The 27,725-nt window shown below is 68.3% G+C and overlaps 2 protein-coding genes across 3 annotated transcripts; one reads left to right on the forward strand and one right to left on the reverse strand.

The window, feature by feature from the left end:
• The first annotated feature begins 4,967 nt into the window (after nucleotides 1-4,967).
• PHLDB1 (pleckstrin homology like domain family B member 1) lies at nucleotides 4,968-17,462 on the forward strand. Of its 2 annotated transcripts, XM_044423675.1 has the most exons (16): nucleotides 4,968-5,080; nucleotides 8,034-8,291; nucleotides 8,575-8,715; nucleotides 8,901-9,038; nucleotides 10,575-10,703; nucleotides 11,199-11,354; nucleotides 11,462-11,572; nucleotides 11,808-11,897; nucleotides 13,490-13,606; nucleotides 13,803-13,881; nucleotides 14,011-14,290; nucleotides 14,667-14,757; nucleotides 15,090-15,236; nucleotides 15,640-15,859; nucleotides 15,977-16,062; nucleotides 16,862-17,462. In XM_044423675.1, the coding sequence occupies exons 1-16, from the start codon at nucleotides 5,069-5,071 to the stop codon at nucleotides 17,000-17,002; spliced, it is 2,196 nt and encodes a 731-aa protein (XP_044279610.1). In that variant the 5' UTR covers nucleotides 4,968-5,068; the 3' UTR covers nucleotides 17,003-17,462. The 2 variants fall into 2 exon arrangements, with proteins under 2 accessions (XP_044279610.1, XP_044279609.1); XM_044423674.1 differs by lacking the exons at nucleotides 4,968-5,080; nucleotides 8,034-8,291 and having other exon boundaries at nucleotides 8,651-8,715; nucleotides 15,096-15,236.
• A 689-nt stretch (nucleotides 17,463-18,151) lies between these two features.
• TREH (trehalase) lies at nucleotides 18,152-27,680 on the reverse strand. Its single transcript, XM_044423678.1, has 15 exons — nucleotides 27,545-27,680; nucleotides 25,715-25,815; nucleotides 25,147-25,297; nucleotides 23,264-23,351; nucleotides 23,079-23,179; nucleotides 22,849-22,941; nucleotides 22,209-22,325; nucleotides 21,590-21,712; nucleotides 21,445-21,494; nucleotides 20,886-21,086; nucleotides 20,417-20,634; nucleotides 19,470-19,581; nucleotides 19,151-19,263; nucleotides 18,954-19,007; nucleotides 18,152-18,864 (listed from the first exon to the last, which is right to left on the reverse strand). Exons 1-15 carry the CDS (start codon nucleotides 27,637-27,639, stop codon nucleotides 18,730-18,732), a joined length of 1,752 nt encoding a protein of 583 aa, XP_044279613.1. The 5' UTR covers nucleotides 27,640-27,680; the 3' UTR covers nucleotides 18,152-18,729.
• Nucleotides 27,681-27,725: the final 45 nt, after the last annotated feature.

Consider the following 27,725-nt stretch of genomic DNA (forward strand, 5'->3'; position numbering starts at 1 on the left):
GGGTGGTCCCGCGCAGGCCGCCGCCCCCCGTGCCCCGGGGGGGCGCTGCCCGCGGGAGACGTGGCACGCGGCGGCGGCTCTCGAGGAAGCGGGGGCGCCGCCCCCCTCGGGGCCGCCGGCGGGGGCGGAGCGAGGCGGCGTGTCCGGCCCGGCCGGTCCGGCGCAGGTTGGGCTCCGCGGGGCGGCCGGGAGCGCGGGGAGGGCGGGCCCTGCCGATCTCCCGGCCGCCTCCCCGAGAATCTTCGGTGCCCCGGGCAGGCGGCCGTCCGTCGGTCGATGCGGGCCGGCCTCGATTGACCCTTGCGAGAAGGGAGACGGCGCGGCTGGCGCTGCCTCGCTGGCGGGGCTGCCGCGGGCGCAGAAGCGCCGAGGAAGCGCCCCGTGTGCCACCCGCACCCCAGTCCGGGGGAGGTGCGCGCCCACGGCTCGCTTCCGCGGCTGCCGACCTGGGGGGCCGAGAGTGGCTTGCTGGGGAGGGGCGGCCTCGCATGAGGGGCCCGAGACGGGGCCCTGCTGGCCGCACTGCAGCTGCCGTGCCGCCTGCCGAGGTCCCCCCCCCCCCGCCACCTGTTCCGTCTCCAGCCTGACTGCGCACTTCCGCCTCTTCCCAGGACGAGGCCGGACGGCTGCCCTCTCCCCCCCGGGGCTGCTTCCCTGCTGGCTGACTGCTGGCCAGTGAGGTCCTGGCGGGCCACGAGGGACCGGCCGGGCCTGGGAGCCAGAGCCCTGCTAGAGGAGGGCCCGGCCGAGGGTGCCGGCGGGGCCTGTTTCCCTGCAGCCCAGTCAAAGCAAAGAGGCTTCCCGTGGCTCCTGAGCCGTGCCCAAGGGGGGCTCACTGTGGCCAGTGGGGGGCTGCAGTGCACCCCAAGGTCAGCCTTGGAGCCCTGGGGGGGAGGGGCTGGTCCAGGCGCAGAAGCCTCTCTGCCCTCTGGGGGCAAAAGGAGCAAGGCCGGTGGCTCAGGGATCCGCAGTAGTCTCCTCCTCTGCAGCACCTCCTGAGGTTGCCGTGCATTGCGTTTCCTTCGGTTTCCAGCCGACGGGGCTGAGCTGAGAGGGCCTCCCGCCGGAGCAGCTTCTCCTGGTCCGCAGGTGTGGGCAAGGGGCTGCAGCTCTGGAGTCGGCGTGCACGGAGGGTCAGCCCCCCACTCAGGCCCCCTTTGGCCCACTGTCGGAACGCAGTCTCTGAGGAAGAGGAGGCCCCTTCTGCCTTCCACTGTTTCTCTGTTTCTTCCCTGCCATCTTGGTCTTTTTCTTCAAAAGCAGAATGCAGAGATCTTGTCCCTTGTGGGGCAAAAGTACCGTAGGGAGAGGATTTTTAGCAGGTGGATGACTTGTTGGGGAATGGTCCAGACCGTCCCGCAGAGGCAGCCCTCCCCTCGATTCTGCAGCCTCCCTGGCGGTGAGGAGGAAGAGGGCCAGGGCAGGAGGCTTGTGTGACTGGGCCTCCTGCCCTCTGGGGAAACGGGGCTCTGGCTTCCTTCGGCTCAGGCCTGCCGCCGCCATTTCTGGATGCTGCGTGGGGCGGGGGGTGGGGCAGGCGTGCGGCAGGTGGCCAAGTGGTGGGGAGGGCGAGGCCCGTGTGGGGCCTCTGGTGCGCAGGGGTGGAGGCGAGCTGGGGCCGAGCGGGTCGTGCTTCCGGTGGGTCCAGCAGCACTCGCACAGGAGAGGGCAGGAGGCGTGAGCGGTGCGGGCGTTGCCGGTGCCTTCACCTGTGGCCACGGGCTGGGCTGGGCTGGCCCGGCCCTGGGAGGATGCCAGTCGCCCACCCCTGGCTAGGGAGCCCTCCCCTGCAGTGGCCCACCCCTGGCAGAGGGGTGGGGTGGCCCGTTCCCACGAGTCTCCTGGCGGCTCCGGCGGAAGGGCTGCTTGCTTGGGGGATCGGGGAGGCTGGCTGGCTGGCCGGCTGGCCGGCCTCCATCCCTCCCTCTGGCACGCTGTGCTGCGTCTGTGTGATGGAGCCTCCAGGAGGAGGCGCCCCCGCCGGACGGGCTCCCTCCTCTGCCGACTGTGCGGAGCTGTGCTCGGGCAGTGCTGCTTGGTGAAGGCCAGAGTGCACGGGTGCGTTCCGGGGAGGAGCAGAGCAGGGGCTGTTTATAGCAACCCTCAATTTCATTTGTTTGTTTGTTTCAGAGACGGTCGGGAAAATGGTGCCAGCACGACTTCTGTGGTTCTGGGGGCAGGAGGGTGTTTTCTCCTTAGCTGGGAGCTGGTTCTGGGTGATGTGGAGCTGCCGGCCATCCCTGGGATGTGGCCGGCGTCCGGGAAGCACAAGGCTGGTTGCGTCGTGCCTTTGGCTCCTTGTGGAGGGAGAGACTGCCCTCGCCGGTGGAGGGAAGGCTGCACCGGCCCACCCTTGCCTCGTGCGTGCTCTGCCCCAAGATGCAGGCAGAGGCCGGCTTGCCTGCCGACTGGCCAGGGGGGCTCAAGAGCCGCTCCCTGGGCGCATGGCCTGTGGCTCAGCCCCGGCTCGCCAGCCAGCACCACGCTGGGGGTGTGCAGGGTGGCTCCCCTCAGAGAGGCTGTTCACACCGCTGAGGCAGCTGGGGAGGGGGCCAACGGGCACACATGGCGACACATCCTTGGGCTTTCTGGCCCCCAACCCGGCCCGGAGCGCCTCTCGCACTGCCTGCCTGCCGCTTGCTTGGCTTTCCGCCCCGTTCCTTGGGCAGCCTCCCGGCGCTCTGCGCATCCCGGTGGGATCCAGGGATCCCTCCGGCAGCCCTGTGGGCAGGTTCCCCTGCCACGGAGATGGAGGCCCTGCAGGGCTCGGGCGGCCTGAGGAGGGGGCGTGCCCCAGGGTGCAGCGGGGGGCTCCTGTGGGTCACCACAGCTGAGGGTCACCCGCGCTGCTCAGCTCTGCAGTGCACTTAGAGGGAGCCTCCCTTGGCAGGCGGTCCCCCTCAAGCTGGTTTGCAAGCTAAGCAGCATCCAAACAGTAACGAAAAGAAATATCAGTGCTAGAGCAGCAAGTCTTGCAATGCCAGGAGGGGAAGAGGAGCAGCAACTATTTAAATTCCTCGGCTACAAAGTAGCTGAAACGACCCTGTTCCTAGCAGCCTTAATGAAAAGCAGACTCCAGCAGTGCAGTCCGAGGCCTCTCCGGGGCCGGGCGTGGCACAGCCTTGTCCGTCTGACCCCCGCAGGATGCCACGACGGAGCGGGAAGGCTTCCTGCCCCTTCTGCGGGGGGGGGGGGGGCGCCCCCGGCCCCCCCCCCCCCAGGGGCCCCCCCCCCCTCTCGCTTCCTTTCCAGGGTGCATGATCTGCCTGGGCCAGGCTACCTTCTTGCGGTTCAACCACCCGGAGGAGGCCAAGTGGATGAAGAGCATGATTCCTGCGGGGAGGCAGAGCCCGGTGCCCCTGTCCGGCCGCCCGGCAGGTGGGGGCCTCGCTGCGCAGGGGCACGAGGGCGGCTGGCGGCAGGCGGCAATGACCAGGCCGCATTGTGGGCAGATTCGGGGGCCCTGAGCACGCAGCGGGCACATGCCCCTCGGCCCTGGTGGTGCCAGGCGTGGAACACTCGCCAGCTGCCCCACGGCCCCAGGAATTCACTGGTGTGCCGCAAGCTGTGGGGCTGCCCAGAGCGGGGGGCCCAGTCTGAGTCCGGGGTATCTGGTCGGGCGGGCTTCCAGAAGGAGACAGCCTCTGTTCCTGTGGAAGGCCCGCTGACAGGCTCCGCAGAGGTGGGGCTGGGGAGCCGCCGCCGGCCTGCCCCTCATGGCCGCCTCGCCTGTTCCTCCACAGAGCCCCCGGGCCTCGTCAACGGCGGCCAGGAGACGGGCAAGGCCTCCCGGCCGAGCCACAGCGCCCTGGTCAGCTCCATCGAGCGGGACCTGCAGGACATCATGGACGCGCTGGTGCTGGAGGAGGAGGGCTGCACCCCCCGGCTGCCCCCCAGCACCGCTCTGTCACCTGAGGCTGCCTCCGGGGCACGTGGCCGGGCCGGGCGCTGCCTGCTCTCCCCGCCGCAGAGCCCGGGAGCCACCTCGGCCAGCTCCAGCTACGAGAACACCTCTCCACCCTTCTCCCCGCTCTCCTCCCCTGCCAGCAGCAGCGGCTGCACCAGCCCCTCGCCCGGCGGCCACAGCCTGGGCCCTGCCAGCCCCCCCGAGGTGCCTGTCCGCTCCTCTAGCTACCACCACGCTGTGCGGACAGCCCCTGCCGGGCCGGGCCTGGACGTGCCAAGCGGCCCCACCACATGCAGCCCCACACAAGGCACGGGGAGCCCGCGGAGGGCGAGGAGGGCCAGGCGGGAAGGGGCCCCCAGCCCCACCCCTGGCCGTGGGGCCCGTCCTTCTGGGGAGAGCCCCCTCCCCAGCCAGCATAGCTCCCCTCTGCCCACGCTGCCCGCTGGCCTGGGCGATGGACCGCCACGTGGCCCATGGGCCCAGCGGCCCAGCAGTCCACACGCGACCCCCAAGCCCCAGCCACCCCCCGCCCCACAGAGCAAGGCTGCGGCGCTGCAGGAGAGGCCCCCGAGCCCCTTCCGGGAGGGGCCGGCCAGCCCTTCGCGGCCAAGCCTGGGACGGGCCTTCCAGGCCATGGAGGCGGGAGGCCCTGGGCGCAGCCACCTGGCTGGCCGGGCCACGCAGCCCCCTGAGAGCCCCCGGCCCGTGAGGCGGCCCCCGGAGAGCATGCGGGAGCTGCCCCCGCTCAGCCCGGCCCTGTCCCGACGGGTGGTCCCGCCCGGCCCTCCACCGCAGCCCAGAGCCGGCGAGAGCCCCTCTGCCTGGCGGAGGCCACTCCTGGATGATGGCGCCGCCTCCCCTCCGTCTGGCCTGCGTGGCCGTAGCCCCTCGCCCACGGCGCTGGCGGGGGAGCCGACCCAGTGCCGGCCCGGCTGTGGCCCTGGCCTCAGCCCAGCCCCAAGCCTCGGCTCCCTCAGCCTGCCCTCCACCTCGCCCCGCCAGAGCCCGCGGGTGCAGCGGAGGCTGTCTGGGGACGCGCAGCAGCCGGGGGCCGTGCCCACACGGGAGCGCAAGCAGAGCATCTCGGAGCTCGGGGGCAGTGAGGGCGGCCTGCTGGAGTACCACCGGTGGCAGCGCCAGGAGCGTCTCCGGGAGCAGGAGATGGAGCGGCTGGTGAGTGGCCCTTGTGCCCGGGGCCCGGGGGTGGGGGAGCCGTAGGAGGTGCGGGCAGGTGGTGGTCCCGGGGGCTCGGCTGCGCTCTTCCGCATGGCCTGGGGGGAATCAGCCCGGACCATCAGGAGCGAGAGAGCCGCAAAAGCGCAGGCTGGCTCAGCAGCACCGTGACTCCCGTGGAGGATCCCGGGGATTCGAATTGAAACGGGGGCCTTTCCGTGTGAGCACCATGAGCCGAGTTAGTGTATCTGGGGGGTGCCCCTTTCTAGTACCAGCGTTTTGGGAGTTTTCTGCTTCCCGTGTGTATGGCGGGTCTCTCTCGGGCAGCCCATGGGCTGGTGGGGGCAGAACCTCTCGCTCTGCATGGGGGGCTGACCACTGGTTCTGGCAAGGCTGACCCACCTGTGTTGTGCAAGGGGGTACGGGTGGAGGGGGGCAGGGGGACTCTGCAGGTGTGGCTGGGCTGTGGGTGGGATGCTTGGGGGCAGGTTCTGCTGAGCCTGCCCTGGGGTTGGTGGCCTCATGTCCCACTCACCTGCCGAGAGACGACCGACAGAGGCAACGGCTGCCAGGGCTGCTTGCCATCCTTGCTGGCTTCGCAGCATTCCTGGGGGGCCCCGAAGCCTGCCTGGGCATCGAGTCCCGGGGCCGGCCACACGGGCAGCTGCAGCCTCTGCCCGGCTCTGCAGGGCTGCCTTTGGACGGGCCCGGCTCCTCTATGAGCCCCCAGCCCCCGTGTGCGGCAGGGAGGGTCTCTCACACACCCTGCAGGCTGGAGCGGCGGTGCCCCCCAGCAGTGGGGAGCTCTGCCTACTGCAGCTGGGTGTGCTGCTGGCGGGGCGCACCCCTTGCCCCTCACGCTGCCTCCCCGCCCTGCTGTCGGCGAGGGAAGAGGCCGTGGCACTTGGCGCGCGCTCCAACCCCCAGCCACCCGGAGGACGAGCCTGCAGGTGCCGGGCCGGTGGCGCCGAGGGGCTCGTTGCAAGGGTGCCCCCTCCGGGTGTTCAGGCAGACCCTGAGAGCTGTCGGCCTCTGCAGGTGCGGGGAGAAGGCGTGGGAGCTAGTTTGAGTTCCACAAGCCGCTCTGTGCATGCTCAGAGACTCGTTCCTTGCCAGCTGTGGCTTGATGAATGCGTGTTTGAAAGGGAGAACTCTTGCCAGAGAAGGGCCCGCTGTTTTGACAGCGAGGGGGGAGCCTCATCCCCCGGGCGGCGCGTGGCACCAGCATCTGGGCGCTGACTCATGAGCGCCGCTTGTTTGCACAGCTTGCGTGATTCAGAAATAGGCCGGGTGCGGGGGGGCCTCTCGGCCCACACCCTGTCATTAGCCGTCTCGGCCTCTCGGTCACGTGTCGGGGGGAGCGGGGCCCCTCTGCGGTGTCGGGAGGCGAGGGCGCTCCTTGCTGAGGACGCCCGGGAGGGTGTGGGCGTCAGGATGCCTGCGCGGAGGGCCATCCCGGGCGGAGCTGTGAGTACAGCAGGTGGCCCGGCGGGGGCACCCTGCCGAGCCCCTTGGGCCCCCCAGGCAGCACCGGTCCTGCACCGCCGCAGCCCGGGTCGGAACGAGCAAGCCCGGTCCTCTTGCCGCTGGGGCGGGTCTGGAGGGCAGAGCGCCAGGGCGGGTGGGCCAGGAAGCCTGCGAGGGCCAGGCAGGCGGGGGAGCCCCTTTCCACCCCCATCCCACCTTCGTGGTGGGGGCCCCGGAAGGAGGGCTCCGTCAGGGCTTGCGTTGGAGGGAGGGGTGCCCATGCTCCCGCGGGCAAGGCAGGGCAGCGGCGAGGCTGCTCCGGAGGGCCGGAAGGTCCCGGCGCACTTCCCGAGCTGTGGTTTTGTTCTGCCTCCCCACCGCCCCCACCCTGCCCTGGCCTCTGCGGGAGCCGAAGGACCTGTGGGGGCGGTGGGCTTCCTGTGGGCCAGAGCGGCCCTGCCAGCCCCTGCCGCTCCCCCCCCGCATGCGCGCTGCAGCGCCTCCCTCCCGGGCCTCAAGTGGCGACTGGCCTGGCCGGCAGCTCCGTCCCTCGGCTGCTCGCGAGAGGCTCCCTCGAGAGGCTCCTTCGGGGCTGGGCTGGGCTGGGCTGCCGTTGGGGAGAGGGCTGCCAAGCCTCCCCACCCCATATTTTTAGGCAGGCTCTGAGGATCTTCTCGGTCAGGGTGGGCTTGTAACATTTGGTGGCTGTTGAACCTCTTTTTAGATGGAGGTTAAAAAGCTGTGCTGTGTTTGTGGATGTCTTTGTGCCAGATTACTATTGTACACCTTTTAGCAAAAGCCTTTTGCTTTGCAAGGTGGCACGAGCGCATTCCTCCTGGGTTGGGCACATGCTTTCCGGTGCCCCGGAAGTCCAGGAACAAGTCCTTCCGACTTCTGGGTAGTTGGTCACCAAGCAGCAGCTCTCCATGGTTTGCTGCCCCATAGCAGGGGTGTCTCGTTTCTTCGTCGTTTCTGACTCGCGCGCTGCCTGGTCCGGTGGCATCTCCTCGGCCAGCGGTGGCCGTTGCGCCCGGTGGCCATGAGATGCAGCCGTTTGCCGCTTCCACATACTGCACTCTTGTGCTGCTCTTGCGCCGGAAAGGGTCCCCAGGCGGACATCAGCGCCGCAGAGGGGCCCTTTGAGTGCTGGCACCCGGGGCAGGAGCAGCGGTGGGCCTGCCCCCGCCCTCCCCTGCCGCAGCTCCGCGCTGCCACCCTTGGCGGGGGCTCGCCACAGGCGCCTGGGCACTCTCCCGCGGGAAGCGGGCTGCGCAGGCTTTGCTTTGGAGGTCCGTTCACCCGCATTTGTTTCCTTTGCTCTCCCGCTAGCTCAATGCTGTGCGCTGGTTCCGTCTGTCAACAGGCCCCGTGGGGATCCGCGGGTGCGGGGGAGCTCCAGGCGGCTAGGGAGGGGCTCCTGGCCAGGCGCTCGTGCCGCCAGGGCCTTGGCGTGCCGGGTGACGCCCTCGCCCCTCTCGCCCCGCAGGAGCGGCAGCGTCTGGAGACCATCCTGAGCCTGTGTGCCGAGTACACACACGGTGATGGCGAGGTGGGCTGGGGCGAGGGCACCTTCCCCGGCCTGGCAGAGCTGGCGGCCCCCCCAGCTGGGAGGAGGCCCTCCAGGGGCTCGGCCGCAGAGCAGCCAGCGGGCACCCCGGGGCCGGGGGAGCCAGCGGGCCGGGAGCGCTCGGAGGAGGAGAGTCTGAAGGAGGAGAGCAGCAGCACGGAGAGCGCCGGCCACGAGGCGAGTGGCGCTGGGTGCCGAGCTTGGGCTGGTGGGGCCGGGCGGGGGTCCCTGTAGCCCTGCGCAGTGCACCCCAGTACCCAGCGGGCCCTTGTGGGGGTGGCCACAGCCCGTGGGTCTTCCTCGGGGCGCAAGGAGGGGGCTGTGGTGGCCACAGGCTCTCCTCCACCTTCTTGCTGGGGCCAGCAGGCCCCTCGTGGGGCGATGGGGAGCAAGCTGCACAGGGGCAGTGGCGGAGCGCGGAAGGGGGTGCCCGCTGTGCAGACGGCTAACCTCTCCACAGCATGAGGAGCCACACGGCAGCAAAGCCCGGCAGGAGGCGGCCCGCCTGGAGGAGGCCCGGACCAGCTCGCTGGCCCGCATCGACCAGCTGAAGAGCCGCGCCAAGGACCTGGAGCAGCAGCTGCGGGAGACGGCCCGGGAGGTGAGGGGCGGGCGCCGGCACCGGGGCGGGACCTGTCCGTGGAGAAGGGCCGGGCCGGGCAGGGGGCCCTCACCCTGGCCCCGGCCGTACGGCCGCCTTGCGCAGGGTCCCCTCGGCGGGGTGGCAAGGGGGCCGCTGCTCCCGGGCTTGGCCCCTCGTGACGCGGCTGCTTTCTGCCTGGCCAGGCGGAGATGGAGCGGGCCCTCCTGCAGGGCGAGCGCGAGGCCGAGCTGGGCCAGCTGCAGCAGGAGCAGCGGGTGGTGCAGCACCTGCAGGAGCGCCTCTCCGCCCTCGACGCCGCCATCCGCCGGGACCGGGACCAGGTAGGTGGCGGCCGGCCTCCCGCGCCCCGGCGAGGCGGGTTGCAGGGGGCGCGCCGGAGGCCGCTCTGCCAGACCGCAAGGCGGCTCCTCTGGGTGCCCCGCCGCAGCAGGAGGCCCTGGCCTCCGCCGGCTCCCGGCCGGCCTGGGGCTGCCCCGGAGTGGCTCAGGGGCCTCTGGGCACCAGCCCCGGCCCGGCCGTGGGGCTCGGGGGGCCGGCCCTGATCCCGCCTGCTGCGCTCCTGCTCTCGGCAGCCAGCCGCCGTGCGGCGGCGTGGGGCCGTCGTCGCCGAGCCTTTCTCAAACCTTTGCTCACACCGAGCCCAAAGGAAGCACACAGCCTGCCTGCCTGGACACTAACTGCCTGCAGCACCGACCGGCTCTAACCGCCTCGCCTCTCGCTGCCCTTTCTGTGCCCCCACGCAGTGCCTGCCTCCTGCCCGCCCGCCTCCGCCCCGGGGCCGCCAGAGGGGCCGAGGCCGTCCCTGCCCAGGGGGAAAGCGGAGCCTGGCGGGTGCCCAGGCTTCCCTCCTGCAGGGGTCCTGCTCCCCGGAGGCTGCCGGCCGGGGTGGGCGCCAGCAGTCGCCTCGGCCCCTCTGCTGGCGCTGGGAGCCGTGAGGCCTGGGGTCCGGGCGTCTTGAAGCCCCCTGTGTCAGGGCTGTGTGCAGATGGGAGAGGCAGCTTGCCCTGGGCACCTGGGCTGCGCTGGGCAGCTTCGGGCCAGCCTTCGCAGGGCATGGCAGTGCCCGCTCAGGGCAGCCGCCGGGTGGAACGCAGCCTGCTTTTGCCCCACGGCACACGGCCTGCAGCGGGGTGGGGTCTCCTTCCTTGGGGGGTGAGGACTGGACAAGCTGTGTGGCCAGCCGGCCTCTGCTCCCCACAGGCAAGGGGGCAGTGGGACGGGGTTAGGAATGGGGCTCCTTTGAGGCGCTGGCCACAATTTACACCTCCCGTTTTGCAATTCCATGGATTTCATGCCAGTCTTGCATAATTCATCCTTCTCTGCTTGCTCTCGCCTCCCTGATGCTGGTTGGGCCATCATGCGGAGGAGTCCAAAAGCCGGCTGGCCGGCATGACGCTTCCCCCTGCGGTCCCGAGCGCAAGGGAGCGGCTCCTTCCAAAGGCAGAATGTTGGCGGAGAGTCCTGAGGAGGCCCTGGGACCGACCTGGCACTCTCCTGGCCGTGGGTCCGGAAGCACCCGCAGGCCCACGCGGGGCCTGGCCCGGCCTGGCCTCTGCCCGCCCGGTTCCCCCGCACGCCTGGGGCTGCCCAGAACCCGAGACCGGGCCACTCCCAACCAGCTGCAGCAGAGGCCGCTGGGCTGGCTGGGGGTGGGGGGTGGGCAGGCGGCCCCACCGGCACTGGGGCTTCCAGAACCCAGGCAGCAGCCCCAGAAGCGCCCCCTAACCTGCTTGCCCCGGTGCCCCACTAACCCCCTGCTTTGCATGGCCTGCCCTGGAGAGGCACATGCCTTCTCCCCTCCCCTCTCCTCTCCTCCCCTCTCCTCTACCCTCTTGTGTGTTTTCTCCCGGATCCAGGAGAGGGCAAAGGTTGATGCGGAAAGGAAGGCGCTCAAGAGGCTGCGGGCGCTTGATGCTGAGCTCCGGAGCCAGCTCGATAACTGCCCCGAGTCCCTGAGGGAGCAGGTGCAGGAGCAGGTGCACAGGGTCAGTGTCCCCCCTGCCTCCCGCCCAGGCAGGCAGGCAGGCGAGCCGCCGGCCCCTGGCGAGGATGGCAGGCGGGGCCGGGGCGGCCGCTCGGCAGGGCCAGCTCTCCCGCACACCCCTGCGCCAGCCGCCGGTGCCCTCGGGGGGGCTCCAGCTCCGTTGGGCCTGGCAGTGGCGGTGGCAAGGCCGCTCCCCGCAGCACCTCCTCAGTTCCCTCGGGACTGCCTCCCCCTCTGGCTGGGCATCCCCCCACTCAGGAGCTGCGTGGGGGTCTTGCATCCCCGTGCAGAGTACCTCCCAGCCACAGCCCCTGTGGGGAAAAGCACTGCGGCTTTGCACCCTGGTTCTGCTCGCCGGGTTCACCGGGGAGCACCGGCAGCTGCCTGTGGGGACCAGCGTGGCTGCAGGAGGGTCTGGCCGCCTTGCTCCAGGCGTCTCCCCAGCCAGCTGGCCAGCCCCCTTTCTCGCCCGACCAAGCGGCCAACTCGCCCGCAGGAGGCCGAGGCGCTGGAGACGGAGGCCAAGCTCTTCGAGGACCTGGAGTTCCAGCAGCTGGAGAAGGAGAGCCGCCTGGAAGAGGAGCGCGAGGCCCTCAGCCAGCAGCTGCTGCTCAGCAAAGCCGAGAGCCACTGCAGCGCGGCCCGGAGGAAGGTGAGCTGGCGGGGCCGGGGGGCCGGGGCCGGCCACATGAAGGGCTCTGGGGCGGGCAGGCTGGCCTTGGGGCGCCCGCTCAGCATCCACGCGGTCTCCCCATGCAGGAGCGCATGGCTGCCCTGGAAAGCCAGGCCCACCAGATCCGGCTGCAGGCAGCCCAGGAGGTCGACCGGCTGGGGAAGGAGAAGAGCGCCACGCTGCAGCTGCTGCAGAAGGTGATGGCTGGCGGCTGAGTCCGGGAAGCAGAGCCGGGACCGGGGGCAGGGGAGGGGGGTGGCGGCTCGCTCGGGTGGTCCATTGGCTCTGGCCACGGGCCTTCGGTGCAGAGGGCCTCCGGTGCAGCGGGCCTCCAAGGCTGCTCCACCCCCAAGAGAGGGGGGGAGACTGCGTGCGCATGCGCCAGGGTGCAGTGCACCTCTCCAGGACTGTGCCCTTCATTTTCCCGTGCAGGAGAAGGAGAATCTCCTCGCGCTGGAGAGGCGCTACCGTGCGCTCACAGGGGGCTCCGGCTTCCCCACATCTTCTGCAGCCCTTCGAGAGGTAATGCGCTCAGCCTGGAGCCGAGCTGAGCTTGGGGGACCACAGGTGTGCAGGAAGACCAGTCGTTCCCTAGAGGTCGTTGATTTGGTTTATGCCCCACTTCATCCCAAGGACTGTGCACAGATTGCCGTGGTCGGGGCAGTGGAGAGCCCCCTGCTGCCCCGGGAGCCTCCCAGCAGTGGCTTCAGCCCCTTCCCGCCCAGGCTTAGTGTGACCCCTTAGCGTGTCTCGAAGCAGCCGGCCCAGAATTTACGGTAGCTCTTTGTGAGCGTTCACAAAGTCAGGCACAAGAACAAGCGGGGGACCAAAGACAGACGCTGCCGCCCCCACCATGCAATCCAGTCGGTCAGTCTTGGAATGACCAAGCCAGATGGTGGCCGGAGGTGATCTGGCCAAGCCGCACGGCCAGCGCAGCTGTCAGTGTGCGTCCCCTGCAGATGTGCCCTCCAGAATGGGCCCTGGCTCCGATGTTCCCGCCTGGGGACGCCACATGCGGTGCAGGCTGGGATGAGGGTTTCTTGCGATCAGGCACTCCGGCTTTTGGTGGCGCAGCCTCGGGTTGTGCGGCCTTCTCGCTGCTGCAGCACACGGCCGGCTCGCGGCCGGTTCCGCTCCTCCGAGGCACCTGGGGCCGCTGCCAGCCAGGCCTCCCGCATCCTCCGCCGGCCTCTCGGGTCTCTTCTGCATGTTCAGGCACTCCGGCTGAATTCCTGCCCCCCGGGGGCCACAGCGGAGGGCCTCCCTGCCATTTGCCAAGCCTGACCTGCCTCTCCCGCCTCTCCGCTGCTTCTAGGAGTCCCTGAGGCCCTTCGCTGCATGCAGGCTGCCCAGCTGGGGCCCGGAGGCTGGCCCCCCCCCTGCTGGCCCCAAACCTCCGCCTGCTGATGAGGTACCCCCGCCCTTCCCAGCCTGACAGGGCAGCGGACAGGGACCTGACCTCCTTGTGTGGGGCAGGGTGCTTCCCCAAGAGGGACAGATCCGGCTCGCGGGCCCCGGGGAGCCATTCCCCCAGCCATGCCCAGCACTGGAGGTGGTTGTCCTGGGGTCGGGCACCGTGTTTCCCCACACCTGCCTGCATCCTGCCCGCCTGCCTGCTTCCTCTCCACCCACAGCCTTGCCTGCAGCCACTCTCCTCCACCTTGCCTTGCCTCTCGCGCAGTGTGGGCCAGCCGGCTGCAACCCACAGCAGGGAGGCGGCTGCAGGCCTGCCCCCCCCCCCCCCCGACTGCCTCTGCCAGGCTCAGCTGTCGGAGCCACTTGCCCTCCCAGCCATGGCCGACTGCGTGCCCCTCGCAGTCCCTGCCCCCATCACATGCGCTGAGGTGTGGGGTAGGAAGAGGCGCAAGGGGAAGAGGTGGGTGCTGCCCTTTCCAGCGGGGGGCGTGCGCCGAGCTTGCCCAAGGGCCCCCGCAGGCCCCCCAGGCAACCCAGCCGGCGCTCCCCGCTTCGTTGGAGGGGAATGCAGAGAGCTCCACTGCACGTGCTTGCCACACCGTGCCCGGCCGGCATCCCCCTTCTAGGGCAGGGGCTCTGGGCCCGCTGGGCGAGAGCAGCTCCGCCTGACTCGAGCCACGTGCCTCTCGTGCCCCCAGGTCTATCGCTCCAAGACAGGCAGCAGGTCTGGCAACCCCGCCTGGCCCACGGAGGGCAGCGCTCCCCATGCCCATGGCACAGCCTCTGCTCCTGGCCACCGCAGCCCCTCACCCCAGGTATGCTGGGCAGTGCTGGGTGGGCGGCCCGCACGGGTGGGCCGTCCGGGTCCGGAACCTCGCGGGCCGCCCTCCGCCGGGAGCCTCAAGCCCAGCCCTGGCCCCACGTGCTCGGCCCGGCTCGGCCCGGCTCGGCCCGGCCCGGGCAATGATGCCGCCCTCCAGAGCTCCGGCTCACCCCGCGTGTCTCCCGCAGCGCCCGCAGCTGCCGCGGAACCTGGCCTGCACCCTCCGCGACATCGAGACCAGGCGCCAGCGGGCCCTGCAGCAACAGGGTGGGTGCCGGACACGGAGAGCTCCGTGTGGTGGGGCGGGGTGGGTGGGAGTCCAGCCCCCCTGGCCGGGGGTGCCCCGGGGGGCTGGGCTGGGCTGGGCTGAGCCCGCTCTGTCCGGCATCTCCGCAGGGCAGCAGGTGATCGAGGACCAGCGGAGGCGCCTGGCCGACCTCAAGCAGAAGGCGGCGGCCGAGGCACAGTCGCAGTGGGAGGCCCTGCACGGGGGGCCGCCCCCCTTCCCCCCCTCCTGCTCCCCCCTCCTGCACCACTCCATCCTCCATCATTTCCCCCCGCGGGGGCTGGGCCCGCATCCTGACGAGCCAGAGCAGGCCTACGACACCCTCAGCCTGGAGAGCTCGGACAGCCTGGAGACCAGCCACTCCGCCTGCTCCCCGGACAACGGGTCCAGGTACCGGCTGCCAGCGCCTCCCGCGGCCCCCGAGTGCTCTAGCCCTTGGCCCGCCAGCGCCCCCCTCTCCAGGCTGCCCACCAGGGGACCCCCAGGCTCTGGGATGCGGGAGGGAGGGAGGGCACCCGCTGCCGCCCTTCGCCTTCCGCGGGGCGTGTGCTGCCGCCCCTCCCATCCATCCCTGGCGTCCACCCTTTCCTCCCCCTCCCAGGGCTCGCTCGCACAGGTCCAGGCGCCGCCTCTGCCTGGTCAGGGAAGCTGTGGGGCAGAGAGCCATGGGGGATGCTGCTGCCCCCTGCTGTGGCTGGGTGTGGGGGGGGGGCAGCTGGGCCTGGCCAGTGGCAGCAGAAGCCCTGACGGCCGATCTGCCCTGCAGCGCCAGTGGGACTGAGGCCGGGAAGATGGAGGAGATGGAGAAGATGCTGAAGGAGGCCCACGCGGAGAGATCGCGGCTGATGGAATCGCGAGTGAGCGGCACCAAGGGCCCCCCACACCGCCCCCCGCCGGCCCCCTCCCACACTGGCAGTCACGCTGCCGCCTGGGCTCAGCCCGCCCTTGAGGTGCTCTGGCTGGCTGCCTGGCCATTGAGCGGTGCCCGGGTGGCCCTTGCTTTGCTGTGGCCGGGCGGGCGCTCTCCCGAGGGGCCGCTGCCTCACCCCATGGGAAGCCTTTCCCCTTGGTGTCTTGGAGCACGTTGTTGTCACCGCGGGGAGGGGGGGTGCCCTGCTGGGGTCTGGGCCAGCTCTCCGGCCGGCGGTGGGCCATGCCGGGCATGGGCCAACCAGCGCCTTCCTGGCAGGAGCAGGAGCTGGAAGCGCGGCGCCAGGCCCTGGAGGACGAGCGGCGGCGGCGAGAGCAGCTGGAGCAGCGGCTGCAGGACGAGACGGCGCGGCGGCAGAAGCTCGTGGAGAAGGAGGTCAAGCTGCGGGAGAAGCAGTTTGCCCAGGTGGGGGGGGCACCTGCCCCGCGGGAGGTGGGCTCAGGGTCAGGGTGCTGCCGCCGCAGCTGCTACAAGCAGTGCCGGCACCCTGCGGCCTTCCAAGGCCGGCGAGTCGCGCGTTCAGGCTTGGGGTGGGGGGGGGCTGCGTCCAGCTGGACTTGCCCGTGGCCAGGGGCCCCCCTGTCGGGAGGAAGCCACCGCCTCCTGCACCAGCAGTCTTGCGTGATGCGAAGGCGGACGTGTCCAGGGACGGCGCTTGCCCGGCGCGCGTGACGCCAAGTTCGGGCTGGTGGCCCCTTCACAGCCCCGCTTGGTGGGTACGGGGGCCCTGGCGCGGTGCCCTTGGGCTTCCCGTGGCGGAGGGCGCCTCCGGCACGTGTCCTAGGAGTGCTGCTGCTCTGCCCCACAGGCCCGGCCCCTGACGCGCTACCTGCCCATCCGCAAAGAGGACTTCGACCTGCGCGTGCACATCGAGTCCTCGGGCCACAGCGTGGACACCTGCAGCCACGTCGTCCTCTCCGAGAAGACCTGCAGGGGCTACCTGGTCAAGATGGGGGGCAAGATCAAGTCCTGGAGGAAGCGCTGGTTCGTCTTTGACCGCATGCGGCGAACGCTGTCCTACTACGTGGGTAAGCCCCCCGCGTGGCTCTGGCCCAGGGTGGCACCAGTGGGCCCGCCCCGGCCTCCCCTGCAGCCCCACGCCGCGGGTGCCCGGCCAGCCCGGCCTGACCCCTTTCCTCCCGCAGACAAGCACGAGACGAAGCTGAAGGGCCTCCTCTACTTCCAGGCCATCGAGGAGGTGTATTACGACCACCTCCGGAGCGCAGCCAAGGTAAGCCCGAGGGAGAGGGGCAGCCTCCCGGGACAGGCCGGCCCCGGGCCCCCGCCCCTCACCTGCTTCTCTGCCTCTCTCCTCCTGCTCCTCCTCCTGCAGAAAAGATTCTTCTCTCTCCGTCTGGCCGCTGTAGGTACCCTCCAGTTTCTAGGCGTGCCCCCCGACGGCAGTAACCCCGGCTTGCTCTGACTCCCTCCACTAACCTGGCCTGCCTGCGTGGAGCATGCTCCTGCGTGCGCTCAGCCCATGTGGCACCGGGGCCTGAATTCGGCCGCCTGCGGCACTTCGCACGGAAGCGTAGCCCCCATTCCCATGGAAGCAGCCCCCACAGTGGGCCAGGGCTGCCGGGGGGGGGGGGGTGCGTCTTGGTGCCGGCTGCAGCCAGGCAGTGAACAGTGAGCCCGGGATGGCGGCCGTCCAGGGCCCCTCCTTTGGGGCTTGGCATGGCTCTGCCCCAGACTGCCGGTCCCAGCAGCCATAACCTGCCCTGCGCTGCCCCGCAGGCCACCCTGTGGTCCTGCAGCTCCGTTCCCTCTGCCGGCTCTCGGTCATTCCTGCCGCCCTCGGTGGAGAGGTCGCCCCGAAGCTCTTGCTGGGGAGAGGCTTGGGGGCTCTTCTGTGCGGGGAGGGACGTTCGTCCTGCGAGGGCCCCTCCTGCTTGCTGCTGCGGCGGCGTCCTGCTTGCCCGTGCCCTCCCAGGCCGGAGGTCGACCCACTCGGTGTGGGGAAAGCGGTGCCTGGGGGCCGGTGGGCGTGCTGCCAGGCGCCCGGAGCCAGCTGGTCCTTCTCTCGGCAGAGTCCCAACCCGGCTCTCACCTTCTGCGTCAAGACCCACGACCGGCTCTACTACATGGTGGCCCCCTCGGCCGAGGCCATGCGGATCTGGATGGACGTCATCGTCACGGGCGCCGAGGGCTACACCCAGTTCCTGAGCTGAGCCTGGGCAGCCGGGAGGTGGCCTGCCCCACTGCCGGAGAGCCAGCCGGAAGGGGGCGGCCGGCCTCTGCGCTCCTGACCTCCCCCCCCAAATCAGCGATGCCAAAGATGGCCCTCCCCTGGAGCGGACAGCCCCAAGTGCCCTCTGCATCCTGCCCACGCCACCCCAGCGTGGGGCAGAGGAGGGCGGAGATGCCCAGATGGTGCCCCACACCACCACGTGCCTTGGAGGGACTCCAGCCGGGGCCCCACTGTCTGCTCAGGCCGGCAGCTGCCCCGCTGCTCGCCTTGCAGCCCACACACGCTCTGGCCCCAGCCCCACGGCGCAATGGTGTCCTCTGCCTTCTGAGAAGTGCCACGCCAAAGATCGGCTCCTGCGAGCCCGGCAGTCGCAGTGGCCCGGTGCTTGGAGGGGCGGGAGCCTGGCTGGCGGAGAGCAATAAAGCCTTTTCCCAAACCTGCCCAGAGGGTTTCTTCTCCCCCCCTCCCTTCAGCTGAATGCTCCCGGCCCTTTTGAGCGCTCCGTCTTTTCCAGACCCTGGTCATCTTGCTCACTCTTCCCTGGGGGTGCCCCCCTTTCTCACCACCTGTGAAATGGGATGCCTAGGGCAGGGCAGAGCAGCCCCTTGGCTTCCGATGATCTGGGCGCTCCGCTTCTCGGGGGCCGTCTGAGGTGGCCTCTGCAGGCGCCGCTTGCGCGCCTCCCAGCCTCAAAAACACACTGGCCTTTCCCCTAACTCTGCACCATCTCCTGCTCTGCTGTGAGCTTTTGGCGTTTTACGCTTGTTCCTGTCAAATTTATACAGAGTGTTTCAGGCCACTGCCGCAGCCACCCCAGGCGCTTCTGAGCCCTGGTTCGGTCTTCAGTGCGCTCGCTATTCAGCCACTCGGTGTCATCTACAAAATTGCTGCACAGACCCTCAAAAAACTCATCCAAATATTCTGAAAATGCACTGGATGCCCCAAGGACCCCCACCCCCCGGTTGATGCAAACCATTTCCAGGCCGTTGCTGTGAATCGGCGGCTCCTGTGCAGCCGCCCTCACATCCGGGCGGAGAGGAGCCCCTGCCGGGGCTTTCGTGGTGTCAGGATGCACACCGTGGCCGGCAGTGCTGCTGCGTCCTGTGCATGCGATTATCACGAGGAGTGCTTGGTCTGGCGTGGTTTATTTGCCAACAAAGTGCACGGACACAAGAGTCAAGTCACAGCAGCCTGCCCAGCTCAGTGCCCCCAGATGCTTCTGATTTTGCATCCCATCAGCCCCAGCCGGTATTGCCGCTGCTGAGAGCCACCGTCCACCTAGCTGGCCCTTCTTTGGAGGGACAAGTTAACTCTTGGCAGCATGCATGACCTCTGCTGCCCCCGCCAGTCACGTGCCTTCTTCTGAGTCAGAAAGCCCCGGAGTTGCATCCTTGCCTTCCTGTGGTGCAGTCCTGAGGTCTCCCCGTCCCTCCACCTGCCTTGCCTCGGCGCACTCTGCTCTAGGCAGACCGGCCCAGAGGAACCCGCCAGAACCAGAGAAGGATCCGCAACCGGGTGCTCCTTTCGTTCCCACGCCTGGCACGCCAGGGAGGCAGCTGGCCATGCTCGCCACACTGCCCAGGCGGAAGCCCTCGGCCATGGCTGGAAGGCTCCTGTGCTGCCTCGGCCCCACGGGAAGGGCGGATGCCAGCCAGTGGCCGCCTGCCTCCCTGCAATCCAGAGTCAGGCTGGGCCGGAAGGCAGTGGCTACAGCAGGGCCAGGGCCAGGCAGGTCCCGATCCAGGGCAGCATCGGAGTCACCAGAGCACCTGTGGAGGTGAGCCGGCTGCCATAGCGATCCAGCAGCTGCAGGACCACTCCGTTGGTCCAGCCGAACCCCACCTGCAAGGGAGACAGGCGGACAGGCCCCATCGCCACACCTGAGCCACTTCCCACTCCTGTCCCGGGGGGGGTGGGGAAAGCTGCCCTACCTGGACGGGATACTCCCCACCGGTGCCCGGCTCCCCGTCGCCTTCAACCACGTACTGGGAAAGAGAAGAGCAAGCGGAGTGGGAGAGGCTGCCTGATCCTCTGCCTGCCCCGGCCCAGTAGAGGCTGCAAGCCAGAAGGCCCGGCTGCCCCCGTGCAAGCAGCGAAGCGGGGCTTCCCCACCAGACCGGCTAGGTACCTTCTCAAACATGGCGTGGTGCCTCTCGTAGACGGCCAGGTTCATCCGCACCCAGCGCTGGGCCAAGGTGAAGGCCAGTTCTTGTGCCTGGGGCAGGGAGGACTTGGCCAGACCTGGCGGGCAGAAAGTGCGCTCACCCGCCGGCCTGCTGCTGGGCCAGAGCAGGCAAGGCGGGGGCCACGCGGGGCTGTGCTGGGACCAGCCCAGGTTCCCCTGGCTTGGCTCCCCAGGGGCACTCTGGGAATGCCCTTGCCCCAGAGCCCCCTCCCTCCGAGGAAGGCCAGCTGGCACCGCCCTCTGCCGCAAGACGGATCCTTACCCTCGATCACCATGTGCTGGAGTGGGGCCCAGGCGTTGGGCAGGTCCCACTGCTGGCCCGTGCGAGCCAAGGAGGCGGGCAGTCCGTTGGCGTAGGACAGTGCGGAGCTCCCCTGCGGACACACAGCCACAGTCCCAGGCACCATAGCACCCCGGAGTTGTCTCCTGGCGAGAGGCCAGGCCCTCCAGAGCCCGTGGGCCCTCGGAGCCCCCGGTGCAGCCCACGGCAGCCCCAGGCCCTAGCGGCGAGGCTTCCGACTGCCCCCACGGGACGGGGTGCTGCTCACGGCCCCAGGAAGCCCCATGGCTTCAGGTCCCTGGCGAGATGTACCCTTGCCTGCTGCCAGGGGCTACTCACAAGGAGGGCTGGCGGCAGCCATGGCACCAAGGGGCTGAGCCCGGCAGCCCTGGCTCACTCGGCTTGCTTGGAGCCTCGCAGCCGCAGTGCCTTCTGGACAGCTCTGGGGCTTCTCCAGGCTATGCCAGTGGTGGGGTGGGGGGGGGTCCCCCAGCCTGTTTCCCAGGTCTGCAGCCCTCACTTGACCTGGGAGGTTGATGTGCCCGAGCCCCTGCTTCACTGGCTGTGCCCCCGGGCAAGGCACCGTCCTGCTTTTTTCCAAAAGCACCCCCGGCACTGGCTCACGGTTCCACCAGGGTCTCTTCTCGGCAGAGGCCACTGGCTGGGGCACTCGCGAGCCCTCCGGACACCACTCACCTCGCCAGCCCACAACCGAGTCCTCCGGCCAGGGCTTGCTCAGACCGGTGGCTTCCCCAGGCTGCCAGGCACCCAGGAGCCTGCCCAGGTCGGAGGCTCCTGCCTCTCCCTCTCTCGCCCTGGCAGCAGCCTGAACGCTGGCTTGAACGCCGACGGACTCGACCCCCACGCCTCCCCGGCTGCGCCTCAGCTCCTCAGCCGCCTCCTGCCCTGCCGGGCTGGTGCCCACGCACCTGCAGGTAGCCAAGGGCCTTTTCTACCACAGCAGCGTCCACGCCACACTCGGCCCAGAGAGGGGCTACGTTGGACGGGTAGAAGGCCGTGCTCTTCCTCTGCTGCAGCAGGTCATAGTCAAACCAGCTTCCGGCCTGGTCGTCCCAAAGGACGGCCCGGATGGCAGCCACCCGCTGCTCGTGAGCTGCCTGGAAGGAGTCGGCCTTCTGGCTGTTCCCTGGAGAGGAGGGACAGTGGCTGCGGGTGTCACGGCCCCTCACCCTGTGGGCCCCACTGCACAAGCCGGCAGACTGGGCCCTCTCGGCCCTCCAGCGGTGACCTTCCCCGCTTGCGAGGCTGCCTGCAGGTGGCTGCACCCTTGGCACAGGGAGGCCCTCGCCAGGGTGCCCAGCCCCCAGACCACCCTGCCAGAGCTCCGGCGCAGGCCGCCGGTCCCTCGCCTGCCACCCACTTGCCCAGGCGCCTCACCCAGCTCCCTGTAGAAGGTGGCGAGGAGCCGCTCAACTCTGCACAGGATGGCGTTCAGGTCCACGGGCACCACCTCGCTGGCTTTGGTGTCTCTCAGCGTGGCCTGGGTGGAGCGTGGCCCCGGCAGGAACCAGCGGGAAGAGAAATCCCAGCCGGATTCCGCCGCAGTCTTCAGTTCCGCCCAGAGCGACTGCTGTGCTTCTGCAGGGAAAGGGACCGGGGTGCGGGGTAGGGTTAGGGAGGAAGTGTGGGGGAAGCAGGCGCAAAGACCCTTGCCTGCCTTCGGCATCACCCCGGAGCCTGGATTCGGGGCGTCTGGGTCCACACGTCAAACACTGCACCCCAGGCCTGGGCATGGCCAAGGGGAGCTGCGCACGGGGAGTCTCCGGTCACCACACGCCCGGCTGGAGGACGGAGTGCCTGCTCCCCGGCCGAGCCCAGCGGCGAGGTCCGGGCCCCAGTCACAGGCAGGACCCGGTGAGCCCTGCTGGGTCTCCGGCCGCCAGGGCTGCTGCACTGCTCACAGGAGCCTCGGGGGGGGGGGGGGGGAGGTCCTCACCAGCATCCAGGCCGCTCGCCAGCTGCACATCCTTCATGTACGACTCTGGCCTGGGGGGCAAGGAGGGGGCAAGAGAGGGCGGGGCTGGTGAGCACACGCCTGGAGGACCCCCTGCTCCCCGCTCTCCGGCACCTTCGCCCCTCACCTGGGCCCCCCCACCTGGACACGGTAGCGGTTCAGCTGGTACTGCTGGCCCCCAGTGGAGATGTTCACTGCCCGCTGCTGCTGCCAGAAGCGGTACTCGGCCTCCAGCAGGTGGATGTTTCTCCTGGAGAAGCAGGAGTTGGAAGCCATGGTTGAGCCCAGCCCCAAACACCGACCCGGGGCCTCCCCGTGGCTCATGGCTGTGGCACTGCCGCAGATGAGAGCGCCACGCCGGCTGGGCCATGGCGGTGCCTTTTGGGCGCTCCTGCTGCTAATTCAGCAGGAGGCGCACCTCCCGTCTCCCTTCCAGGAGGATGAACGAGCCTCTCCCCCCGGGCTCCCCAGCGTGACGTCCACGGGCAACGCTGGCGCCTCTCCTGGGTTCCAGGGAGAGGCTTGGAATTCAGGAGTCGGCCAGGCTGCTTCCTTCCAGTTTCACCCACTCGGTTCCCACGAAATGCCTGGTGTGGGTCTGGCCATGCCCACCAGGCAGCCATTTAGTGAGAGTGCCCACAAGGCACAAGATGCAGATGTGTCCCCGCATCCATGCAGGCCTTGGCCCACCAGAGTTCGGGCACAGCTTTTTGCTTTGGCGGTGCAAAGGGAGAATTGGGGCCCACCTCAGGAAACTGGTACTGTTTGTGTGTTTCAAGTAGCTCTCCATCATCAGGGTGAGGAAGGGCGGCTGGCTCCGGCGCTCGTAGTAGACGCGGCCCCCATTCGGGATGTGTCCAAACCTGTCATGGAGGAGAAACACTGGCCCGGTGAGCATGTGGCACAGCCCATATCCTGGCCGTTCCACCAGGACCTGAGGCCTTGCACATCCCCGGGTGGCGAGCGGCATGTTTGCCCCGCAAGGCACGCCAGCCTGTGCGCCATGGGCTCAGGCCCAGCCATCCCGTGGCGCAGCCCTGCCTCCGCCCGCTCAGCCTTCGCTCCATGCTCCATCTCCTTCGCCACACTTGCACAGTCTGGTCCTGGCCCGGCTCCCGGCTTCACCAGCACCGTGTGTGCATCCAGCCCTCCCTGGTTTGGGGATCCTGGCGCCCCTTTGCTTCGGGCCCCGACCTCGCTAGCAGCACCCACCTCTGCGGCTGGGCCAGGCCTTCCGGCCTCAGCCCGGGCGCCTGACACCATGGAACGGCCAGTCAGTGCCGGCCCAGGCAGGAACGCGAGCCACACACCCCTTCCCTCCGGGAGGCCGGGCTTCCGCCTGCGCTTCCCCTGGAGCCCCCTTGCGCTTCCCCAGGGAACTCTTACTTCTCCACCAGGAAGAGGAAGTTCTGGATCATGCCCTCGGCGGTGGCTGCCATGCCCGAGAGCAGCAGGCCCTCGATGATCCAGAAGGAATCCCTAGAGGGAAAGTCACAGACTGAGTCTCCCCTCCCCCTGAGCGGGGGGGGTGGGCTGGCAAGAGACAGTGCCCGCGGGCTCCCTGGAAGATGCCGCTGTGCAGGCCAGAGCCTCTGGCTGCTCGGAGAGCCTCTCACCAGTAGTAGTATTCCAGGAACCGCCCTCCAGGAACTATCAGCGGGTTTGGCACGTAGATCAGGGAATGCCGCTCTGGGTTGGTTTGGACGTCTGGCTTGATCTGGAAGGCAAACACGGCCTGGCTGTGCCCCTTTGCTGGGACATGCCAGAGAACCCCCCCACCCTGGTGCCATGTAGGAATTACCTGCCTGCCCAGCTGCTTCCACTTGGAAATCAGCTCCTGTGCCCAGAATCGCAGCTTCTCGTCCAGGATCCTCTGGAGAAGAGGAGGGCTGGAAAAGCAGCAGGCCCACGGGCATCAGTGCGGGGGGGGGCAGGGGGGCTAAGCAGTCCCTCCGTCTCCTTGAGCTGAGCAGGGCAAGGGGCGCTGTTCCTCCGGGGGGTGCACTTGTGGGCACCAGCAAGGAGCGTTTCCCGAGGTTCAGGCGGGCCTTGGAATGGCGGGGTGGGGGCATGCCAGCAAGGGGGGGGGGGGGGGGGGGGGGGATCTCTGCAACACTCATCGGGATGCGTCATCGGCTGCTTTGCAGCAAATGCTTTTGCAAAGGCAATCAATCAATAAAGCCACAGTGCAAAGACAAGAAGGCAGATCTAGATGCTCATAAAACGCCGGCATAACCACAGCCGCTCCGCAAGGCCTCCGCGAGCAGGGCAGGCTTCCTCTGGCGTCCGAGGGAAAGAATGGGGGGGGAGGGGGCTTCTCCTGCCACCACCGCCTAAGAAAAGGGCAGCGCAGAAGCAGCTTCCACGGAGGCAGCCCACCCTGCCAGGCTGGAAGTCCCCAAGTACCAGCCACAGGAGAACCAGGGCGGTGGGGAGGAGGGTCCCGCTGGCCAAATGCCGGGTGGAAGGGGGTCCCGCTGGCCAAATGCCACCTCCAGTTCTGGGGAGTCTCAAAAGGAATGCCTGTCTCCATGTGTCCCCACCAGGCCACTCCGCTCATCCATGGAGCCCCTCCTTTGTGAACCCCCTACATGAGGACCTGGCGAGGGAAAGGGCCTTCTCGGTCACCCCACCTCACCCCTGGAATGCTCTTCCGAGGACGTGCGTCTGGCACCCCCTTTATCTTGCTTGCTGCGCCAGGAGTTTTTTTATTTAGTATCTGTTATTAGATTGGATTATTGGTTTGCTGATGGTTTATTGTTTTATTGTTTTATTGGTTGTCATTGTTACATTGCTCCTGTTCCTAGTTAGATCGTTGTATTTATACTGTATTTTAACTCTGTTGTTTTATGGATTGTTTGTTATTGGCGCGTGTGTGCCTGTGCGTATAGCGCAGATCCTCTGGCTATGGGGCAGCATACACATGCGACAAATAGAGAGTGTGCCATGCACACCACTGCCGGGGAACAGGGGTGTGAGGGTGCTGCGCCCTCACGCGCTTTGCAGAGGGATCTAGTTCGCCACCTCTGGAGGCCGGGGCTTGCCTAAGCCGGCACGGCTCTTCCGGGAGCCTGGCACTCCCCGCTGAGGGAGCAGCGCCGCACTGCTTGGCGGCAGCGCTCAGACACACCGGGCTGGCACAGGCGCCCTCCCGTTTGCAGGACTGCTGAGGGGCTGTAAGGGCCGCTGCATGGGGCCTGTCGCCCGTTCTGCCCAAGAGCCGCTGCCAGACTGTGCTCCAGCACTACCCCCACACAGGCACACCAGCGTCCCAGCCGGGGTTGGCACTCCGGGGAGGCTCTGCCTCTCCGGGGCTGCCCCGTCCCTGGCCCACCCCACTTTCCTCAGCCACCCACTGCTTGGCAAGCCCCTCCACACCTCCTCCCCAAACCCAACAAGCTGAAAAGCAGCTCCAGAGGCGCCAGTCTCCGCTGGAAGGCTCCCTGAGTGAGGCATCGGCATGAGGTGAGCGAGCAGGAGCCTCAAGCTGAGCTGCGCAGGCGCAGGCGCAGGCGCCGGCCCTGCTCCCTGCTCCCTGGCGGCAAGCCCCGTCCACTGCCGGGCTTGGGCCCCGGGCGACTCTCCGGGCTGCGCGAGGACGGCCCCTTCTGGCGGGAGGTGCCCCGCCATGCCCTAGCCTCCCCTGCGAGTGGGAAGGGGGCGAGGGCGGGAGGCAAGCCGTACCTGCTGGTCCAATCTGGGGGCTCCCAAGCCTGCAGCTCCTGCCCCGGAGGGAAGAAGTGGGCCTCCACGAACGCAGCCAGCTGCTGCCTTGACAGGGCCCCCCCGCCAGGCGTTGCGTTCACCAGCTGCTGGAACTGCCCCAGGACCTCCTCTGCCAAGAAGGGGAAGCGGTCAGAGCAAAGGCTGGCCCAGGCCAGGCCGGGCCCGTGTGGCTGATGCCTGGCTTCCCGCAGGAGGCTCTGCTCTCGGCATTGCACAGGGGCATTTTTCGCGCAGTGCAAGCAAGCAGTCAGTGCTGCTGCTGTGGCTCAGCCAGACCCGAGAAGGGGGCTTTCCCTGGACACCCCCCCACACGCCCCCATGCCTCGGCTGGCGTCTCATGGGGCAGGCATCTTCCAAGACATGGCTGTGCCGGGCTGGCCAAGCGTGATGCGAGCCAGCCAGTTCCCATGGCCATGGGCACGGAAGGGTCCAGCCTGCTGCAGGCCTGGTCCAGGGAAGGGGGCAGCCCCGCTGGAGCGCTCCTCCAAGGAGCGTGCCGGGGCCAGTGCACTTGCAGTTCACTCACCCGGCTTGGCCCGGAGTGGCATGTCCACGAAGTGCTTGTCATCCGTGAAGAGCTGGGCCTGCTGGACCTGCCGGAGGAGCTCCCCGGTGCAGTAGATCTGGCTGGAGATGAGCAAGCCGAGCGGGGTTGGGGCTGCCCGGCTGGGCCAGCAGCAGCTTCTCTTCCAGCTGAGGCGGGACAGAGCCAGCGCCGCAGCTCACCCTGCGGACTCGCAGTCCCCCTTTCTTTGCCCCTTTTCTGCACTCTCCACCCACCTCCTCTCCCCAGTTTCTTGTGCTCTTACTCCCTGGCTCGCCAGCCGGTCCTCCGAGCAGTGGCAATGGCCTTCTATTCTGCAGCTAACCGGATTGGGTCACCCCTGCTTACTGCAGCCGCCAGGGAGAGATTTGGGGCGGGCCACCATCCTTGCGTTCTGCTTGTCCGTGAAATGGGGAGATTATCCATCCTCCTGGCCAAGACTCATGTGGCCACAGGGTCACCTCTGATGCCATACAGCACCGTGCGATGTGGACGCACTCTGTGCTTTGACTGGGGGCTCCCAGACACCGTCCCGAGGCCTGACAGCACAAGCTTGTGCACAAAACACACCACCATTCACCTACTATTGTATGTTTACGATTTCATTCTTTTAACTGTTTTATGCTGTTCCATTGCCTGAGCCGCCAAGGGAGGTCATTCTGGCAGTTACCAGTGGCAGATAAATATGTGAATGAATGAATGAATGAATGAGAGCAAAGCAGCCTATGAAGAGTTGGGCCTGCACATGCCCAGATTTCACCCCACACATCTTTCTCATAGTTCTGCAGCAACTTCCAAAGCAATGCTTCCCTCCTGCCGCTGCACAGACATGCAGCTTTGCTCTGGAGCAGGAGGGACAGTCACTTGGAAATGGGCTTGCAGATCCTTTTCACATCCAGTTTTTACAAGTGTTGCACAATTGATGCACATTTGACTTTCCAGGTTATCAAAGAACACTGCCCAGGCCACCTGCGCCCTGAGATGCGCAATGAGAGAAGCAACAGGGAATTGGGAGCGCAGGGCTGTGACGGTCGGGGTGGAGGGTCTCTCCAGAAAGCTGGGGAGGGGAGGGGTGTCACACAATAGTTGCGGGGGGCAGTAAGCGTGAGTGGGCAAGGGAGGACCTCTGTGCCGTGCCCGTGTGCCCCGAGTGGTGAGAGGTGCCCGGCTTTGGCAGAGGAACACAGCATCAATGCGAGCGCACCGGGGAGAGCGAGCCAAGGCTAGGGAGAAGGCCTGCAGCAGTCTGGGCAAGAGAGGCGGCCATGCGCCAGGTTTGGCCAGTGGCAGGCGGCTTGCCCCACTCAGCCTCAGGCCTGCCAGGCCGTTATGCAACCAGCCGCCTCTGCTCCTGGGCGAGGGCACCAGAGCTTGCGGAGTGCAGAGCTGAGGAAATGGGCACAGTAAGTAGAGGGACATGCCCAGTGTTGCTGTTTCTCCCACTCAGTTGGGAGCAAAGGTTAAACCCGAGACCTCCGCTTCAGACCATGAAGCCGCCGGGCCCATTCTCCCTCCCTCACACATACACCTCAAGCCCGAGTTGGCCCTTCGGCTTCATCCTCCCCCTCCTCCAAAGGGTGTCAAGTGCAGACCTTGGCCAGCACCAGCCTCTTTTTCTCTTAGGCCTATTTGGTGGGCGGGGGAAGCACCCCAGGCCAAGCTTCCCCACGGACCTCAGGGCCGAGCCAGGGCACAATCCCGGGTTGGCCACTCAACAGCGGTGACTAGCTCAACAGCGGCCACCGCAGCTGCTGGGTCCCGTAGGGCATGGCCTTTCCCATCCTCATCTCATCGCCCAGCCACTGAACTCACCTATCACAGGGCGGAGGGAGCCTGGCCGCCCCTGCTGTCTGCCTGGGCCACGCCAGGCCGAGGGCCAGAAGGACCCAGCAGGCTAGAGCAGGCATCCTGACTGTGGAGCAGCGGCGGAACGAATGCCATCTCCGAGGCGCCCTTGCCATGGCAGTGCAGCGATGCAAGTCCACAGGGCCAA

This window comes from Varanus komodoensis, unplaced genomic scaffold (assembly GCF_004798865.1).
Source record: "Varanus komodoensis strain SLA01 unplaced genomic scaffold, ASM479886v1 scaffold146, whole genome shotgun sequence".
NCBI classification, from domain to species: domain Eukaryota; kingdom Metazoa; phylum Chordata; class Lepidosauria; order Squamata; family Varanidae; genus Varanus; species Varanus komodoensis.

What these genes read in the sequence shown, in the direction of transcription:
- TREH (XM_044423678.1), bottom strand. Translation starts at nt 27,639, where the DNA reads ATGCCTGCTCTAGCCTGCTGGGTCCTTCTGGCCCTCGGCCTGGCGTGG. An exon ending in AGGCCCTTGGCTACCTGCAG is followed by an intron (nt 19,582 to 20,416) that starts GTGCGTGGGCAC and finishes GTGTGTCCGCAG; the next exon opens with GGGAGCTCCGCACTGTCCTA. An exon ending in ACCACGCCATGTTTGAGAAG is followed by an intron (nt 19,008 to 19,150) that starts GTACCTAGCCGG and finishes TCTCTTTCCCAG; the next exon opens with TACGTGGTTGAAGGCGACGG.
- PHLDB1 (XM_044423675.1), top strand. An exon ending in GCAGCGCGGCCCGGAGGAAG is followed by an intron (nt 11,355 to 11,461) that starts GTGAGCTGGCGG and finishes CTCCCCATGCAG; the next exon opens with GAGCGCATGGCTGCCCTGGA. An exon ending in GGGAGAAGCAGTTTGCCCAG is followed by an intron (nt 15,237 to 15,639) that starts GTGGGGGGGGCA and finishes TCTGCCCCACAG; the next exon opens with GCCCGGCCCCTGACGCGCTA.